Consider the following 17249-nt stretch of genomic DNA (forward strand, 5'->3'; position numbering starts at 1 on the left):
AGTGAGGGATATGTTAGAAGACCTAAGTGTGAATAAGTGGTCAGGGCAGTAAGTGAATATGATGTCATCAAGGAGGGGAGACTGCTGTTGGTGGTAGGGTCTGGGAGACTCTTTGGTGATTTGACTGGGCTTTGAGAAATGAGCATGGTTTGCATAGGAGGAGAGAAGTGGGCTGGGTGTTTTTTCCCTACAAAACTTCACCACAAACGTTTTGAAGGTCATAAAAATTAAAGTTTGAATCTTTGAAATACTCTTTAATATCACCGTGGAAAAAGCTTTCAGATGACCTGGGTAAGGAAAATGGAACTGTAGCATTTTAAGGCAGTTATATTTTCTTTTACACTTCCTATAATGTAAAAGCTTTTTTTCCCCCACTGGTTCTTTGTCCATTATTATTTTTGTTTGTTTGTTTGTTTTGGGGGCCTTTTTTGGCCATACCATGCAGCTTGTGGGATCTTAGTTTCCCAACTAGGGATTGAACCTGGGCCCCAGCAGTGAAAGCACTGTGTTTTAACCACTGGACTGCCAGGGAATTCCTACCATTATTTTACTTAGCTTGTTACCATGTTATGCTCACATGGTAAGAATCAAATATGTTAATCATAATGGATTTCATTACTCTGAAGAATTCATACTTTTCTTAGTATTTTACCTTTGATACTTTTATCTCTGAGAGACCCTTTGTGACTTTCCTGTTAAGTCTCTATTATTGAAGATTCAGTAACCATTTGTTAAAAGATGACTGAAGCATTTAGACTTGTTCATAAAATCATAAAGTAGACTTTTATACCTGAGCTTAGAGTTCCCTGGTGGCTCAGATGGTAAAGCATCTGCCTACAGTGCGGGAGACCCGGGTTCAATTCCTGGGTCGGGAAGATCCCCTGGGGAAGGAAATGGCAACCCACTCCAGTATTCTTGCCTGGAAAATCTCATGGACCGAAGAGCCTGGTAGGCTACAGTCCATGGGGTCGCAAAGAGTCGGACACGACTGAGCAACTTTCTTTCTTTCTTTCTTGGAGTTCAACTTATTTTACAGCCCAGAGAGACTGAGTTTCCCAGGGCCATATATCTGTGTAGTTTGCAGCTGGACTAGTTGAATCACATTTCTGCAAAATGAGATTTTATATTTGTATATGGAAAAATCAAAATTTGAGCCATTATACAATATTTAAAAAGCTGAGGTATTTCACATGTGAAAAATTAACTTCTTGTTTCTCAATTGTCTCAAAGCTCAGGGGATCTTTTTCTGCATCTGTTCTTCATACTGAATTAGTTCTTCATAAGTATTACTGTATCCATGACAGTTTTTATATTCTCATTTAGATGATAGTTACATTCCTAGAATGTGTTAACCTTGAACATTGTATGCAGTGCATATAAGCTGTACTCAAAAGTCTTGTTTTTAAAAAATGAGTTCAGTTCAGTTCAGTCGCTCAGTAGTGTCCGACTTTTTGTGACCCCATGAATTGCAGCACGCTAGGCCTCCCTGTCCATCACCAACTCCCGGAGTTCACCCAAACTCACGTCCATCTAGTCGGTGAGGCCATCTGGCCATCTCATCCTCTGTCGTCCCCTTCTCCTCCTGTCCCCAATCCCTCCCAGCATCAGAGTCTTTTCCAATGAGTCAACTCTTCGCATGAGGTGGCCAAAGTATTGGAATTTCAGCTTCGGCATCAGTCCTTCCAAAGAACACCCAGGGCTGAGCTCCTTTAGAATGGACTGGTTGGATCTCCTTGCAGTCCAAGGGACTCTCAGGAGTCTTCTCCAACACCACAGTTCAAAAGCATCAATTCTTCGGCGCTCAGCTTTCTTCACAGTCCAACTCGCACATCTATACATGACCACTGGAAAAACCATAGCCTTGACTAGACGGACCTTTGTTGGCAAAGTAATGTCTCTGCTTTTGAATATGCTATCTAGGTTGGTCATAACTTTCCTTCCAAGGAGTAAGCATCTTTTAATTTCATGGCTGCAATCACCATCTACAGAGATTTATGTAAACAAAAAAAATCTGTCCTATAGTTTTGACTCAAATATCAAATCTTTATCTTAACTGGTACCCCTATGAAGAAGTGGTTGTTTTGGAAAGAAGGCATATTGGTGGTGTGTTGTTAATAGTATCCCCTCCCCACTTGCCTCATGCCTAGTTGTTAATTATGTCATCCGTCTGCTGGTTTGTCACTTTGCCATGGAATAGGCTCTTGGGTTTAGTATCTGGGATTGTTAGAGGGGAACTTTGTGTAAAAGTCAAATTTCCCAAAAAAGAGTTTGCAAAAGAATTAAGGTTTATAACTCAATGGGTCCACTTACAGATGTTTTGATATCCTTTATTTTCCAGTGATTTAACTCAGAATTCTTCCCCTTCTATTTAGTTCTCACAATATCTTCATGAAAATGCATCTTACGTCCGCCCTCTTGAGGAAGGAATGCTTCATTTATTTGAAAGTATTACTGAGGATACTGTGACCGTCCTGGTAATTTTCTTCTGTTTTACTTCTGGAAGTGGGAGTGCTTCTTTTTCAAACAAAATTATTAATCTTGAAATTGTTTTTCTTTTCCAGGAGACAACTGTGAAATTGAAAACTTTTTCAGAGCATTTAACCTCTTACATATGTTTTCTTAGGAAGATTCTTCCTTATCAATTAAAAAGGTACTACTCTGGGCTAGGGAGCTTGGGGAATTGTAAGGTGTCATCTGAGCTGTGCTGGAGTTAATAAAGTAACAATGTGTGCCTCTTGAGCTCTGCCTGACCTTTTTGCACCGCAACCAATTTGGACGTTTGTGAAAAAGGAAAATCATGGCTTGAGCAGCACAAACTTATATTTAAGAAAACTGAATTTTAGTTTCTCAGCTGGAGTTTCTTCAATAGTTTTGAACTGTGATTAGTGCCATAACCATGTAATGTAACATGAACCAGTATTTTTAGTGACTGAGAATGACACATTTATTAAAGGAAATATTTTAGTTTTGGGTATTTGTTATCCTTTTACTGAAAACATCTAGATGGGGGTAATAATAGTTAACCTCTATATTTGAATCTGTAATCCTTAGGTTTCTTTTAAATAGTATGCTGTTTTTATTATTGGTGATTTAAGTTATAAAATAAAAACTGTATACATCCTCCAGCCCTTAGGATGAGTCATTTAGTAACCTTAAATGTTCCATCTTAAACATTCCTGAAAAGGCAAGAGAAAATAATTTATATAACTGTAAATTTGAGACTACTGATTGTACATTTTGATACTTTTGATCTAAAACTACAAAGACTCCTAATTCATCTAAATCTTTTCATCCTAAGATTTAGTCTTTAAAAAAGGCAAAGAATAATGCAACTGGAAATAAGAGGAATAAGAACATATATGTACTATCACTGATATGTATTATTATTGTTGTTGTTTATTCCCTAAGTCATGGCTGACTTTTTGCAACCCCATGGACTGTAGCCCGACAGGCTCCTCTGTCCTTGGGGATTCTCTAGGCAAGAATACTGGAGTATGTTACCGTTTCCTTCTCTAGGGCATCTTCCTGACCCAGGGATTGAACCTGTCCCCTGCGTTGCCAGGCAGATTCTTTACTGCTGAGCTACCTGAGAAGCCCATAGATATTATAGTAGATTGCAAAATAAGGTTTAGGAAAAATACAGATGAAAAGCTTACAGATACTGAAAATATACAAATAATTGTTTTTTTAGTCCTTATAAACTAAAATCTTAGGTTTTAGCTTTTCAAAAATATGAAATTTTGTTATTAAAAAATTTATATATGTTAAGAACCATCTTATTTCCTAATTGTAACCTAACAAGGTATTTTAGTAACTGAATTCTATGATTTGTGCACGTGACAGAATTTTAGGACTCAGGGAATTATGACCTCATAATTGTGAATTATAGTTGCTTTCAGATCCTTAAATGTTTTAGTTCAGTATAATTGAAGGTTTTCTGAAAATTGACTCTGAAAGTTTAACACTGAATTGAATACACTTTATTGATTCAGCTTATGTTTAAAAGATTGTAAGAATCATTGTAAAAGTGGTATTTACTGCTTGAAACAGTTAATGCATTTTTATTTTATCTTAATTTATTTTTTCACTGTTACATTTTTAGAAACACTGGGTAAGTCCTTTCTTGATCTAAGATTCCTATTCTTGGGAATGTTCTGTCCCATATGCTTTCAGCCCTACCTTATCAGATTTTCATGTATTTTAGACAATTTTTTTTGCCATTGGTTTAAATACCACTCTAGTTGGCAAGATGACATGTTCATTAGTAGTAAACGGATTTAATATTGAATGAAGCTGTCTGCTATAAATAAATAGAGCAGAAGTGTCAAGGTTAGGGGAATGGATGTGTTTCTTGATAGCACATCACAAACATATTATTCTTGTGCTAATAACTTTTCTAGCTTTGTGTAAAAAGCATTTTCCTTGATTATTGCACATTTTAATAAGTACTCTTAAGAGTCTACATAGTTTTTAACCTTATAATTAAGTTTTCCCAAGCACCATTTAAAATGGAAAATTATTATATTTTATGAATGTTAAACATTTACTTTTATATTGCGCTTATAGATTGGTTTTTCCAATCTGTCTGACTTTTGAAATTACATACACTTCCCTGGTGGCTCAGTGATAAAGAATCCATCCGCCTGCTAATACAGGAGACGGGTTCAATCTGTGGGTCAGGAAGATCCCCTGGAGAAGGAAATGATAACCCACAACAGTATTCTTGCCTGGGAAATCCCACGACAGAGGAACCTGGCGGGCTACAGTTTATGGGGTCACAAAGAGTTGGACATGAGTTAGTGACTAAACAACAACTCACTGAAAAAGGTTTCTTATTGATTCTCTCTCCCAGTTCCTGTTTAATTCTCTTTAGAAATTCAGCCTATGAAGTATTTTTCTCCTGAAAATATTTTAAAGGAAGCATTTTGGTGCTGCTCTCAGGATGGAAGACAGTGGGCACTTTTTTTTCCATTTAGTTGTCTTTTGCTTCATTGGCATTGGAGGAAGCCAGTGTGTACATGATGATATAACAAAATGGAACCTTGTCAATGAGCTCAAGTTTCTTTTTTGGGTACATTTTCTCTTTGGATATAGATGTTTGAGAATTTAGGTAGTTTCTTATAGCTGATTGAAAATCATTTGGGATGCTCACTTTTATAAACTCTGCCCATGCCTAGCCTAGAAGAAGAATGTGAAGCTTCCCTTTGCACATCTGCATTACGAGCCAGGAATCTAGAGCTGTCCCAGGACATGAAAAAGATGACAGCTGTGTTTGAGAAGCTGCAGACTTACATTGCTCTTCTTGCCTTGCCAAGTAAGTGTCTTTGTTACTCATGGTTCAATGTGAAGAACTTAGAGTACAAGAAGTTGGAGAAGGGAGGTGGTTTGGCATGTTTGAGAAGAGCCTAGGATCTGGGACCAGAAAAACTTGGATTCATATCCTGCAGCCCTTTAATACACTTATGGCCTTGGACAAATCACTTTACTTTTCTGCTTCTGTTTTCCCACTTATAAAATGAAGGTAAATGAGTTAAATTAAGAATGTACAGGGACTTCCCTGGTGGTCTAGTGACTAAGACTTGTTGTTCAGTCACTCAGTCATGTTGTGACCCTATGGACTGTAGCATGCCAGGCTTCCCTGTCCTATCTCCCAGAGGTTGCCCAAACTCATGTCCATTGAGTCAATGATGCCATCCTCTCATCCTCGGTCTCCCCCTTCTCCTCTTGCCTTCAATCTTGCCCAGCATCAGGGTCTTTTCCAGGGGGTCAGCTCTTCACATCAGGTGGCCAAAGTATTGGAGGTTCAGCTTCAGCATCAGTCCTTCCAGCGAATATTCAGTGTTGATTTCCTTTAGTACTGACTGGTTTGATCTCCTGGCTGTCCAGAGAACTCTCAAGAGTCTTCTCCAGCACTATGGTTCAAAAGCATCAATGATTTGGTGTTCAACCTTCTTTATGATTCAGCTCTCATATCTGTACATGACTACTGGAAAAACCATAGCTTTGACTAGACAGACCTTTGTTGGCAAAATAATAGCTGTGGTTTTTAATATGCTGTATACGTTCGTCACTGCTTAGAAAGCTCTCTTACCTCTCCTTGCTATGCTTTGGAACTCTGCATTCAGTTGGTTATATCTTTCCCTTTCTACTTTGTTTTTTGCTCCTCTTCTTTTCTCAGCTATTTGTGAGGCCTCCTCAGACAACCATTTTTCCTGCTTGTGTTCTTTTTCCTGGGGATGGTTTTGGTCACCGCCTCATGTACAATGTTACAAACTTCCTTCCATAGTTCCTCAGGCACTCTGTTGACCAGATCTAATCCCTTGAATCTGTTCATCATCTCTACTGTGTAATCCATAAGGGATTTGATTTAGGTCATACCTGAATGGCATAGTGGTTTTTCCTGCTTTCTTCAGTTTGAGCCTGAATTTTACTATAAGGAGCTGATGATAGTCAGCTCTAGGTCTTGTTTTTGCTGACTGTATAGATCTTCTCCATCTTTGGCTGCAAAGAATATAATCTGATTTCAGTATTGACTGTCTGATGATGTCCATGTGTAGAGTCCTCTCTTGCATTGTTGGAAGAGGGTGTTTGCTATGACCAGTGCATTCTCTTGGCAAAACTCTATTAGCCTTTGCCCTGCTTCATTTTGTATTCCAAGGCCAAATTTGCCTCTTACTCCAGGTATCATTTTGTACTCCAAGGCCAAACTTGCTTGTTACTCCAGATGTCTCTTGACTTCCTACTTTTGCATTCCAGTCCTCTATGAAGAAACGAACATCTTTTTTTGGTGCTAGTTCTAGAAGGTCTTGCAGGTCTTCATAGAACCATTCAGCTTCTTTGGCATTAGTGGTTGGGGCATAGACAGGGATTACTGGGATGTTGAATGGTTTGTCTTGAAAACGAACTGAGATCATTCTGTCATTTTTTGAGATTGCATGCAAGTACTGCGTTTTGGACTCTTTTGTTGACTATGGGGGCTACTCCATTTCTTCTAAGGGATTCTTGCCCACCCTTAGGTTTTCTTTTGTTTTATACTTTTAGCTCTTACATTTAGGTCTTTGATCCATTTGGAGTTAAGTTTTGTGTATAGTGTGAGGTAAAGGTCCAGCTTCATCTTCTGCTTGTCAGTGTCCACTTGCCTCAGTACCATTTATTGAAGACTGTTTCTTCCATAGTGAATGGTCTTGGCACCCGTGTTAAGAATTGATTGATCATCGTTGTCTGTTTACCCTATATCTCCAATGAACCTGCCAATTTCCTCCTAATTAACCTTCAGCACAGGTGCCATTATTTTTGAGGGTACCCCTGGGCTTGAACTTCTCCATAGTCTGTTGTGAATAAAGTCAATTCCTTTGGGAAGAGATTCAGAGTTTTCTGTTTAAATAACTGTTTCTCCCTTGGGTTAAATCTCTGAGCCATAGTTCTGTGCTGGGGGTGAGGACAATGATATACTTCTCTTAGAGTGACATCCCTGTAGGTATAGCAGAATACTCCATGGAGAGGGTAGCAGCCCCCCGTCGCCTCTACTTGCCTCTTTCAGCAAGGAACTCCTGTTACTGAGCTGGGGCCAGGGTGTTCATGGCCACAGATTCTCAGCATCCCACAGGTCAGGGCTGGGTGAAAGAAGAGAACTCCCACCCCTGAGTCATACTTAACTGGAATTTAGCCTCAGCAACAGGGAGCTGAGAGCAGGATTAGGAATGCGGCTCTCTACTGAATTAGGGGTGAGGGAGTCTGATGTTCTTTGCTGCACTCTCTGGACTGGGGTTTCCAGCTCACTGATTGGGCGGGCAGGGGTAGGGATTGGGTTCTTGTTCAGATACCACAGATTGTTGCTGTTGTCAGTGAATTGATACAGATTTTCTTGAGTAACTTTTTCTTCATTAGCTTGATGCCCTTAAGATAATTTCCAGCATTTTCAGTGGTTGTTTTTAAATAATTTTCATCAGTTGGGCTGGAGAGTGGATATGAGGAGCTTGCTTATGCTGTCATGCTGGAACTAGAATTATGATGTTTGAATAATAGTGCTTTTAGTGGTGTTCAGCAAACAGTAATATGTAGGGAAAAGAACAAAATGAGAAATGTGTTCTGTAGTAACAGGTGAAATTCACAAAGACTTTTCATTTCATAGAGAATCATGAAAGACATAATCCTGCCTAGCAATTTAATTTTGATTCCTAACCATTACTAACTGTGGGCATGGGGGATGCAAATCGTTTCAGTTTAGTTCAGTCACTCATTTGTGTTGGATGCTTTGTGACCCCGTAGACTACAGCACGCCAGGCCTTCCTGTCCATCACCAATTCCTGGAGCTTACTCAAACTTATGTCCATTGAGTTGGTGATGCCATCCAACCAATCGCCCTCTGTCATCTCCTTCTCCTGCCTACAATCTTTCCCAGCTTTAGGGTCTTTTCAAATGAGTCAGTTCTTCATATCAGGTGGCCAGAGTATTGGAGTTTCAGCTTCAGCATCAGTCCTTCCAGTGAATATTCAGGACGGATTTCCTTTAGGATGGACTGGTTAGATCTCCTTGCTGTCCAGGGGACTCTCGAGTCTTCTCCAACACCACAGTTCAGAAGCATCAATTCTATGATATTTAGCTTTCTTTATAGTCCAACTCTCACATCCATACACGACTACTGGAAAAACCAAAGCTTTGACGAGACAGACCTTTGTTGACAAATTAATGTCTCTGCTTTTGAATATGCTATCTAGGTTGGTCATAACTTTTCTTCCAAGGAGCAAGCATCTTTTAATTTCATGGCTGCAGTCAGGATCTGCAGTGATTTTCGAGCCCCCAAAATAAAGTCTGTCACTGTTTCCACTGTTTCCCCGTCTATCTGCCATGAAGTGATGGGATTGGATGCCATGATCTTAGTTTTCTGAATGTTGAGTTTTAAGCCAACTTCACTCTCCTCTTTCACTTTCCTCAAGAGGCTCTTTAGTTCTTCTTCGCTTTCTGCCATAAGGGTGGTGTCATCTGCATATCTGAGGTTATTGATATTTCTCTCAGCAATCTTGATTCCAGCTTGTGCTTTATCCAGTCCACTATTTCTCATACTGTACTCTGCATAGAAGTTAAATAAGCAGGGTGACAGTATGCAGCCTTGACGTACTCCTTTCCCAATTTGGAAGTAGTCTGTTGTTCTATGTCCAGTTCTAACCATTGCTTCTTGACCTGCATACAGATTTCTCAGGAGGCAGGTCAGGTGATCTGGTATTCCCATCTCTTTAAGAATTTTCCACAGTTTGTTGGGATCCACACAGTCAAAGGCTTTGGCATAGTCAATAAAGCACAAGTAGATTTTTTTCTCTTGCTTTTTTGATCATCCAACGGATGTTGGCAATTTGATCTCTGGTTCCTCTGCCTTTTCTAAATCCCTGGAAGTTCATGGTTCAAGTACTATTGAAGCCTGGCTTGGAGGATTTTGAGCATTACTTTGCTTGCGTGTGAGATGAGTGCAGTTGTGCAGTAGTTTGAGCATTCTTTGGCATTGCCTTTCTTTGGGATTAGAATGAAAACTGACCTTTTCCAGTCCTGTGGCCACTACTGAGTTTTTCAAATTTGCTGACATATTGACTGCAGCACTTTTACAGCATCATCTTTTAGGATTTGAAATAGCTCAATTAGAATTCCATCACCCCCCACTAGCTTTGCCCACTTGACTTCACATTCCAAGATGTCTGGCTCTAGGTGAGTGGTCACACCATCATGATTATCTGGGTCATGAAGATCTTTTTTGTACAGTTCTTCTGTGTATTCTTGCCACCTCTTCTTAATATCTTCTGCTTCTGTTAGGTCCAGACCATTTCTGTCCTTTATTGTGCCCATCTTTGCATGAAATGTTCCCTTGGTATCTAATTTTCTTGAAGAGATTTCTAGTCTTTCCCATTCTATTGTTTTCCTCTATTTCTTTGCATTGATCCTGAGGAAGACTTTCTTGTCTCTCCTTGCTGTTCTTTGGAACTGTGCATTCAAATGGGTGTATCTTTCCTTTTCTCCTTTGCCTTTGGCTTCTCTTCTTTTCATAGCTATTTGGTTGTCCTCAGACAACCATTTTGCCTTTTTGCATTTCTTTTTCTTGGGGATGGTCTTCATCACTGCCTCCTGCACAATGTCATGAACCTCCATCCATAGTTCTTCAGGCACTCTGCCTATCAGATCTGATCCCTTGAATCTATTTGTCACTTCCACTGTATAATCGTAAGGGATTTGATTTAGGTTATACCTGAATGGTCTAGTGGTTTTCCCTACTTTCTTCAATTTAAGTCTGAATTTGGCAATAAGGAGCTCATGATGTGAGCCACAGTCAGCTCCCGGTCTTGTTTTTGCTGACTATATAGAGCTTTTCCATCTTTGGCTGCAAAGAATATAATCAATCTGAATTCGGTGTTGACCATCTGGTGATGTCCATGTGTAGAGTCTTCTCTTGTGCTGTTGGAAGAGAGTATTTGCTATGACCAGTGCATTCTCTTGACAAAACTCTGTTAGCCTTTGCCCTGCTTCATTCTGTACTCCAAGGCCACATTTGCCTGTTACTCCAGGTATTTCTTCACTCTTACTTTTGAATTCCAGTCCCCTATAATAAAAGGACATCTTTTTTGGATGTTAGTTCTAGAAGGTTTTTTGGTGTTCATAGAACTGTTCAGCTTCTTCCGCATTACTGGTTGGGGCATAAACTTGGATTACTGTGATATTGAATGGTTTGCGTTGGAAATGAACAGAGATCATTCTGTCTTTTTTGAGATTGCATCCAAGAACTGCATTTTGGACTCTTTTGTTGACTATGATGGCTACTCCATTTATTCTAAGGGATTCTTGCCCACAGTAGTAGATATAATGGTCATCTGAATTAAATTCATCCGTTCCAGTCCATTTTAGTTTGCTGATTCCTAAAATGTCAACATTCACTCTTGCCATCTCCTATTTGACCACTTCCAATTTGCCTTGATTCATGGACCTAACTGATCTTCCCTGTAGGCTCAAAGGGTTAAGAGTTCTCCTGCAATGCAGGAGACCACGGTTCAATTCCTGGGTCAGGAAGATCCTCTGGAGAAGGGAATGGCAATCCACTCCAGTATTCTTGCCTGGAAAATCCCATGGAGAGAGGAGACTGGTGGGTTACAGTCTGTGGGGTTGCAAAGAGTTGGATACGACTGAGCAACTAACACTAACACTATGGACCTAACATTCTAGATTCCTACGCAGTATTGCTCTTTACAGCATTGGACTTTGCTTCTACCACCATCACATCCACAACTGGGTGGTGTTTTTGCTTTGGCTCCCTCTCTTCATTCTTTCTGGAATTATTTCTCCACTGATCTCCAGTAGCATATTGGGCACCAAGCGACCTGGGGAGTTCATCTTTCAGTGTCTTATCTTTTTGCCTTTTCATACTTTTTATGGGGTTCTCTAGGAAAGGATACTGAAGTGGTTTGTGATTCCCTTCTCCAGTGGCCCACATTTTGTCAGAACTCTCCACCATGACCCACCCGTCTTGGGTGGCCCTAAACAGCATGGCTTATAGTTTCATTGATTTAGACAAGACTGTGATCCATGTGATCAGATTGGTTAGTTTTCTGTGATTGTGGTTTTCAGTCCGTCTGCCCTCTGATAGGGAAGAGTAAGAGGAAGCTTATGGAAGCTTCCTGATGGGAGAGACTGACTGAGGGGGAAAGTGGGTCTCGTTCTGATGGGCAGGGCCATGCTCAGTAAATCTTGAATCCAATTTTCTGTTGATGAGTGGGGCTGTGTTCCCCCCCTGTTGTTTAGCCTGAGGCTAAACTATGGTGGAGGTAATGAAGATGATGGTGACCTCCTTCAAAAGGTCCTGTGCACACACTGCCATACTCAGTGCCCCTAACCATAGAGCAGGCCACCACCGACCCACACCTGCTCTGGAGACTCCTGGACACCACCGGGGAAGTCTGGGTCACTCTCTTGTGGGGTCACTGCTCCTTTCTCCTCGGTCCTGGTGCACACAAGGTTCTGTCTGTGCCCTCCAAGAGTCTGTTTCCCAGTCCTGTGTAAGTTCTGGTAGCTCTATGGTGGGGTTAATGGCGACCTCCTCCAAGAGGGCTTATGCCATACCCAAGTCTGCTGCACCCAGAACCTCTGCCCCTGCAGCAGCCTAGTGCTGACCCCGTACCTCTTCCGGGGACACTCAAACACAGTTCTGTCTCAGTCTCTGTGTGGTCTCTGGGTCCTGGTACGCACAAGGCTTATTTGAGCCCTCTGAGCATCTCTGGCAGGTATTGGGTTTGATTCTAAACACGATTTCGCCCCTCCTACCATCTTGCTGGGGCTTCTCTGCCCTTTAGTTCAGTCACTCGGTCGTGTCCGACTCTTTGTGACCCCATGGACCACAGCATGCCAGGCCTCCGTGTCTATCACCAGCTCCCGGAGTTTACTTAAATTCATGTCCCTTGAGTCGGTGATGCCATCCAACCATCTCTTCCTCTGTCGTCCCCTTCTCCTCCTGCCTTCAATCTTTCCCAGCATCAGGGTCTTTTCCAATGAGTCAGTTCTTTGCATCAGGTGGCCAGAGTATTGGAGTTTCAGCTTCAGCATCAGTCCTTCCAATAAACACCCAGGACCAATCTCCTTTAGGATGGACTGGTTGGATCTCCTTGCAGTCTAAGGGATTCTCAAGAGTCTTCTCCAACACCACAGTTCAAAAGCATCAATTCTTTGGAGCTCAGTTTTCTTTATAGTCCAACTCTCACATCCATACGTGATTACTGGAAAAACCATAGCTTTGACTAGTTGGACTTCTGTTAGCAAAGTAATGTCCCTGCTTTTTAATATGCTATCTAGGTTGCTCATAACTTTTCTTCCAAGGAGTAAGCATCTTTTAATTTCATGGCTGCAATCACCATCTGCATTGATTTGGGAGCCCAAAAAATAAATTTCTGTCACTGTTTACACTGTTTCCCCATCCACTGGCCATGAAATGATGGGACCAGATGTCATGATCTTAGTTTTCTGAATGTTGAGCTTAAGCCAACTTTTTCACTCTCACTTATGAGATACTCCACGTCCAAGGTCAGAGAAGCCTCAGCAAGACAGTAGGTGCTGGAGCGGCAGCTACGCAGCACTGGAGCAGCTGTGAGAAGATACCTCATGTACAAGGGCAAAGGGGAAGCCCCGGCAAGACGGTAGGAGGGGTGAGTTCACATTTACAATCAAACCCCATTCCTGCCAGAGATGCTCAGAGTTCTCAAACAAGCCTTGTGTGCACCAGGACCCAGAGACCACACACAGAGTGAGGCAGAACTGTGTTTGAGTGTCACCTGAGGAGGTACGGGGTCAGCACTGGACTGCCGCAGGGGCAAGAGATCTGGGTGCAGCAGACTTGGGTATGGCATAAGCCCTCTTGGAGGAGGTCACCATTAACCCCACCATAGAGCTGCCAGAACTTAAACAGGACTGGGAAACAGACTCTTGGAGGGCACAAACAGAACCTTGTGTGCACCAGGACCGAGGAGAAAGGAGCAGTGACCCCACAAGAGACTAACCCAGCCTTGCCTGGGAGAATCCATGAGTCTCCGGTGGAGGCATGGGTCGGCAGTGGTTGGCAGTGCCTGCTGTATGGTTAGGGGCACTGAGTGTAGCAGTTCCTGCCAGGGACCTTTTGAAGGAGGTCACCATTATCTTCATTACCTCTACCATAGTTTGCCCCCAGGTAAATAACAGGGAGGGAACACAACCCCACTCATCAACAGAAAATTGGATTCAAGATTTACTGATCATGGCCCTGCCCATCAGAACAAGACCCACTTTCCCCCTCAGTCAGTCTCTCCCATCAGGAAGCTTCCATAAGCCTCTTATCCTTCTCTGTCAGAGGGCAGACAGACTGAAAACCACAATCCCAGAAAACTAACCAATCTGATCACATGGACCACAGTCTTGTCTAAATCAATGAAACTATGATACTATACCATGTACGGGTCATGGTGGAGAATTCTGACAAAATATGGGTCACTGGAGAAGGGAATCACAAACCACTTCAGTATTCTTTCCTAGAGAACCCCATAAATAGTATGAAAAGGCAAAAAGATAGGACACTGATAGATGAACTCCCCATGTCGGTAGGTGCCCAATATGCTACTGGAGATCAGTGGAAAAATAACTCTAGAAAGAATGAAGAGACAGAGCCACAGCAACACCCAGTTGTGGATGTGACTGGTGGTAGACGCAGTCCAATGCTGTAAAGAGCAATATTGCATAGAAATCTTCTTTGTTAGGTCCATGAATCAAGGCAGATTGGAAGTGGTCAAGTAGGAGGTGGCAAGAGTGAATGTCGACATTTTAGGAATCAGCGAAATAAAATGGACTGGAATGGATGGATTTACCTCCGATGACCATTATATCTCTGCCCTTGGACGTGAAGTATCTCCTCACAGTCGCCCCAGTGCTGCGCCGCTGTTGCTTCAGATCAATTTAGGCGTCTATAATCATCACTATTCGGTCTGCATGTGTCTGTAGGAATTTTGAGAGCCATTATGTTCAGCATGTCACAAGTGATACTGATTCTCTTCCCAAAGGTGGAGAGGAGATGGTGGGCTCAGTTTTTTGGGTGAAGTCTTCTGGGACGATGCTTAGGTCTGTGATCTTGGTTTCCTAGGTACAGAGCCAGATGGACTCCTTCGGACAAACTACAGTTCTGTGTTAACAAATGTTGGTGCTGCTCTGCATGGATTCCATGATGTCATGAGAGGTGAGACTTGAAAAAGAACGTAAATAAGCTTCATCCCTTTTCTGAGATCTGCCTGAATGAGATTTAAACAAATACTGCCAAGGCTAATAGACCCTAGGTAAAGGCTTAGTAGCATTTGGCTTACGTTAAAGTACACAGCTTATTGCCTTCTGCTTTTCCCATCTGCTTCTTTCCTGAAGGTAAACAAAGTACTGATGAGAAACCCTTGTGTGCAGAACTTTAGCCAAAAATACATTATACTGATTTAAGGCAGGTGTATGAATTTTATCAAGTCAGACATGCTATTCAGAGGCATTTAGCAAAGTACTGCACTTGTTAGAGCCCAAGCATGAAGGGACTGAGGAAACAAAGGTGTAAAGCTCCTAGAAATAATGTACTGGTTTTCCACCCTCCTGTGCATTTTTTTGTTCAGAGTACTCATAAATCCTGTTTTGTTCAGGAGAAACTTACAGACTGAAGGTCTGTTTTTAAACTTTCGTCAGTTTTTGCTTGCCGTGTGCTCCTAAGAATATGCTTGTCGAAAGGCATTTCATTTGCTTCTTAGCATATGATTCTGAGTCCTGACTTTTTGATCTATATCTCTGCATGGCTTTTGGTTTCTTTCCCCTCTGTCTTCCTTTTGGTGGCTATTGGAGTAGGAGCAGAAAGAGAGGGCAGAGCAGTTATTAAGGACTACTTGAAGTAGGGCTTCCCTTGTAGCTCAGTAGGTAAAAATTCCGCTTGCAATGCAAGACACCTGGGTTCGAGTCCTGGTTTGGGGAGATCCCCTGGAGAAGGAAATGGCAACCCACTCCAGTATTCTTGCCTGGAGAATGCCATGGATGGAGGAGCCTGGCAGGGTACAGTCCACGGGGTCACAAGAGACGGACATGACTTAGTGACTAAACCACCACCTTTGGAAGTAGCCCAGGTACCTAGATTTTTCATTGTGGTGTTTAATGTATGGTTAGTGACCAATTAATGGTTTCACAGAAAATATATCTTAAAGACTTAAGATTTTGTCAGATTGCATGTATAAAATGTGTATATTGGGGGCCTTTCTATAAACTGACACATAACTGAATCTATCTTAGTCTCAGTAGTATTACCCAATAGCACCTTAGTCTTGAGAATGGTCATTTTTGAGGATTGTCTTCAATTATAAGGAACTGTAGAAGTCGCTGTACTTCTGGAGCTAGCTCTGATTGCAGAAATCACAGCTTGCATAGACAGATTTGGTGGCAGGTAACAATAATCAGTCCCAACTCTGCAGAACCTAGTCTGATCCATAGAAAACCCTAGGGACTAGTACTTTTTTCCTGTGCAGCTTTTGATTTGGGGAGCTCAGACTTAACCATAGTCTTCTATTCCAGAACTAGGCCACTGAAACCACAAATTGCTCTGTAGCTACAGATTTTTTGGTTTTGTTTCCTAAGTTTTCCTGTGCTAATATTACGATTTGTTCCTACTAGTATTTTCTCTAGAATTTTAATAAAGGAGGGTCTAGAGCCATGGAGGGGGGCTATCCATTGAGAAGGATCTTAAAGCTTTATTTACATTGAAAAATCTTGATTTTATTTATATTTGTATAAATAATAATAATGTGTTTCTAAGTTTTCTGAAGATGCTTTTGTTCATATGTGGCATTAGATGCCAAGTGGTCCAAATCAAAGGATGCTACTGTTAACTATTTGTCAAGAGCTGGTGGAGATTATGGGAGGATCAGAGGCCCCCTAAGCCCTCTTTGTGCCTCTGCTTATTTCTGTTCTTGAAAGTATACATAATATAAATTAAAAATATTGAGAAACATGAAGAATGGTTGGCAAGCAGATTATGGGCTCTTGTTGATAGGTTTACTGTTCAAATCTGTCTTCTTACCTAGTTGGAACAGTGTAGTGTATCTGTCATGAAAACTCAGAGTCAGCATTAACTGGCATTAACAGAATAAACTTTGTTTTTAAGAGAGCTCTTATTTCAAATCTTTTCCCTTGATCCTTTGCCTTGCATAATTGCTTGGTCCAAGTTGGGAAAAAGGAAGGAAGGAAGGCAAGCAAGCAGGCAGGCTGGTTTTAATATAAAAAGTGAGAGAGGGAGATTTATAAAAATGTGTGTCCTACAAGGAATTAAAATGGGAATGAATTAATCTTTTAATAAGTGAGAATTGTTTGATCTTTAGTCTCAAGTCTAAAGCTAAGGTAGACCGATAGGAAACATCAGACAAAAATAAATCTCTGGTCTAGGTCACATGATTTCCTTGTTCTTTTTGAAGTTAAAATTTAACATCAAGGAACACCCTAAATAATTAAAACATTTAGATTCAATAAATAAAGAGTAAACAGTTGGATGGGGAGAATTATTATAGGCAGACTACAGTAGCTTTGATCCTCTAGAAGCCATGGGAGGGTACTTAGTATTATACATCTGTTATAAGTATTTTAATTACCTATACAGTCAGCCATGATTGCCTGCCAACTCAGTTGTATTACAGCATTGTATACAGACAGTAAAATATTGAGTAAAACTTTCTGTGGTGTGTAGAAAGATGATG

At 41.2% G+C, this 17249-nt stretch overlaps 1 protein-coding gene across 1 annotated transcript in view; it reads left to right on the forward strand.

Moving 5' to 3' along the window:
* PPP1R21 (protein phosphatase 1 regulatory subunit 21) overlaps positions 1 to 17249 on the forward strand; it is a 66853-nt gene that overhangs the window by 27849 nt on the left and 21755 nt on the right. Inside the window, exons 10-13 of the mRNA XM_040224766.1 lie at positions 2373 to 2474; positions 2562 to 2650; positions 5178 to 5314; positions 14630 to 14722. Coding sequence (XP_040080700.1) covers positions 2373 to 2474; positions 2562 to 2650; positions 5178 to 5314; positions 14630 to 14722 — 421 coding nt within the window. The remainder of the gene's footprint in view (positions 1 to 2372; positions 2475 to 2561; positions 2651 to 5177; positions 5315 to 14629; positions 14723 to 17249) is intronic.

This window comes from Oryx dammah, unplaced genomic scaffold, assembly GCF_014754425.2.
Source record: "Oryx dammah isolate SB20612 unplaced genomic scaffold, SCBI_Odam_1.1 HiC_scaffold_25, whole genome shotgun sequence".
Classification (NCBI taxonomy): Eukaryota; Metazoa; Chordata; class Mammalia; order Artiodactyla; family Bovidae; genus Oryx; species Oryx dammah.